At 48.3% G+C, this 2,784-nt stretch overlaps 1 protein-coding gene across 1 annotated transcript in view; it reads left to right on the top strand.

Moving 5' to 3' along the window:
• Nucleotides 1-1,234, top strand: part of LOC308161947 (fibrillin-2-like) — a gene marked incomplete at both ends in the record, with an annotated part of 68,143 nt that extends 66,909 nt beyond the window's left edge. The window contains 1 exon segment of the mRNA XM_080536028.1: nt 857-1,234. Coding sequence (XP_080392154.1) covers nt 857-1,234 — 378 coding nt within the window.
• Nucleotides 1,235-2,784: the final 1,550 nt, after the last annotated feature.

Raw genomic sequence — 2,784 nt, 5'->3', positions numbered from 1 at the left:
CTGTTGCTCTCTCTCTCTCTCTCTCTCTCTCTCTCTCTCTCTCTCTCTCTCTCTCTCTCTCTCTCTCTCGCTCTCTCTCTAGGCTCACTCGCTCTCTCTCGCTCACCCTCTCTTTCATTTTCCCACTTTCCTAAAAAGAAATACTCTTACATTGCCAGCAGTATTGTATGTATTGCAGAGTCCAAAGCAGGGAACCATTCTGTCAGTAGGCCATTCTGTCAGTGATTTGATTTCATCTCTGTTTTAAAGTATGTCCAGTTTCTGTGTGTGCACCTGTGTATTGGTTTCTTTCTCTAGAAGTGACTGACCTTGCGTGAGCTTAGAATGATAAGGTTCTATCTCCGTTTAGAATGATAAGGTTCTATCTCCGTTTAGAATGAGAAGGTTCTATCTCCGTTTAGAATGAGAAGGTTCTATCTCCGTTTAGAATGATAAGGTTCTATCTCCGTTTAGAATGATAAGGTTCTATCTCCGTTTAGAATGATAAGGTTCTATCTCCGTTTAGGGTAGTTCAGAGATATTGAGCTTCAAAGTTTTTACATTCCATTATGTTCTGTGAGATGGAACCTTTGTATTTTATGAATGACTAACTCAAAAAGGTCAACATTTTTAAAATAACACCACACAGGCATTAATAAACACCTAATGGATCAGATTATGTAAAAAACTAAATTTTGACAAAAATGGAGATAGAACCTTCTAATTCTAATGTCACGTTTGTATACTGCTCCAGACGTGACTGACCATGTATACTGCTCTAGAAATGACTGACCATGTATACTGCTCCACAAGTGCTCTCCCTGTATGCTGACTCTGTGCCCCCCCCCCCCCCCTCCCCTCCCCTCCCCTCCCCCAGGAGCCGTCCGTGAGCATGGCCAGCGTGGACACCCAGTCCTCCATCCCCATGAACCTCAGCCTGGCCGCCCTGCACAACAAGGAGCCCCTCCTGGAGCTCCTGCCCGCCATCGAGCCGCTCGAGCACCACGTGCGCTACGTCATCACCCATGGCAACCAGGGCGAGCACTTCCGCCTGCTGGAGCGTCGCGACGGCAAGAGCGTCCTGCGTCTGGGCAGGAAGACCCCCCCCGCCGGGTCCTACCGCCTGGAGATCGCCAGCCTGCGGATGTTCGGCCCAAGGCGCCTCAGGCAGCTGGAGGACGAACACGACAGCGACTATCTGCTGGGAGAGTTAGGAGACGCCCTGCGCATCAAGCTCCACATCCACCTGCACTGAGCTGCGCCCTCTCCACAGCCTCCTGGACTGACCCTTAACCCCCCCCCTGACCTTTAACCCTGAAACCCCCCCCACCAGGACCATCCCCACAACCAATCAGGGGAGAGGGGATTTTTTGAAAGACTGAGTCAACCAGCCCAACCACCACTTTTGTAATTGTATGATGTTTATTTTTGTCTGTTGTTTTTTTTATTTGTTTACCCCTGACTACACTCCCACCCCCCCCCACCCACCCCACCACCCTTTACCCTTCCACAGCCCTGACCCACCCCTTCTATTCCACTCAGAGAACGAGTGGAGGAGATTACAGAAAGGTGTGCAGTGCTTGGATCACGAACCACCACCATTTTAGATTTGCGCGTGGGTAATGTCTGCCCACCGATTTTAGAAAATGGCCGACAAGAATTGATTCGTGCCTTCATGTCCGTGAAGCATAACTACGATTGAGGGGAGAGGGAAGACGATGCACATAATAGATTAAATGTTTTCAGAGAGTGTTGATGTGATGAAAGTGTTGAAAGTTTTGAAAAACAGTCTTATAATAATAAAAGGCTGTCAAGTTGAGACAGTTATAGGTGCAGCACATGAAGGGGAGATGTCGATCTGAAAGGAGGATATTATGGGATATGTGTTGAGGTGAACGGTGGTCCAAGCAGTCCCTCACCTCTCTGTATTCTCTCTGTGAACCCTGGCAACACTGGGGTCAAAGGTCAACCCTACTGGGGTGAAAGGTCAACGCTTCGCCCTACTCAGTATTCTAATGTGTCATTTAATGTATTTGTACTGTTCAAAAAATGTTCACACGAAGGACTGCAAGTTTTACACAACATTTCAGGTTAGTCATAAAAGAAAAAAGAAAAAAGGGGAGTTCCGGTCAAGCCGTCTCAGCGTAACGACCCGACAACCCTCAGAGTAGAACAACAGCTGTTATACTGTTTATGTCACGTCCTGATGACTAGCAGGGACACCCGCTGGTGTGTTCAGTGTGGGCTTACCATGCTGCGTTTCGATGTTACCTCAATGCTTCAGTCCCACTCATGGCCATACAACCACACAGTTAGCTCTGCTGTAAATGCTGCCTGTGAGCAGTAGAGGGCGCCACTGTCCCCTCTAAGTCTAATGGACCATGTCCATCCAGTGCTCGCCAGCAAAGATAGAGGGAGGAGTAGGGAGAAGGGCCAGGGTCAGATACTGTCTTACCCCCTGACGGTTAAGGCTAGGATCTGATCCTCGATGTGTGGTTAGGGCAAATGTACACAAGTCTCATAGATGTCCTATCTCCAATAGACTGCCTAGGACAGTGTACTGTTGGTGCTGCAGTTTGACCATGCACTGAAACTGCTCTTTGATTCGAATCAGGGAGTTTTTTGCCGAGAAACGCAGCAGACCTGACGGGTCTGGGTTCAGAAACTACAACAGAACTAGAGCTTTACTGTGAGCTGGCCTTCTGATTGGTCGTTTGAACTCCTGTCGGACGAACCAACTCCCGCCCAATGAGAGATGTAGCTAAAGAGTAAAGACTAAACGTAACAACCTCAATGGTACATGAA

The sequence above is a fragment of the Nansenia antarctica genome (genome assembly GCF_963989245.1).
Source record: "Nansenia antarctica genome assembly, chromosome: 7".
In the NCBI taxonomy this organism is placed as follows: Eukaryota; Metazoa; Chordata; class Actinopteri; order Argentiniformes; family Microstomatidae; genus Nansenia; species Nansenia antarctica.
The sequence above is the reverse complement of the archived record's forward strand: the minus strand, read 5'-3'. Positions and strand labels throughout refer to the sequence as shown.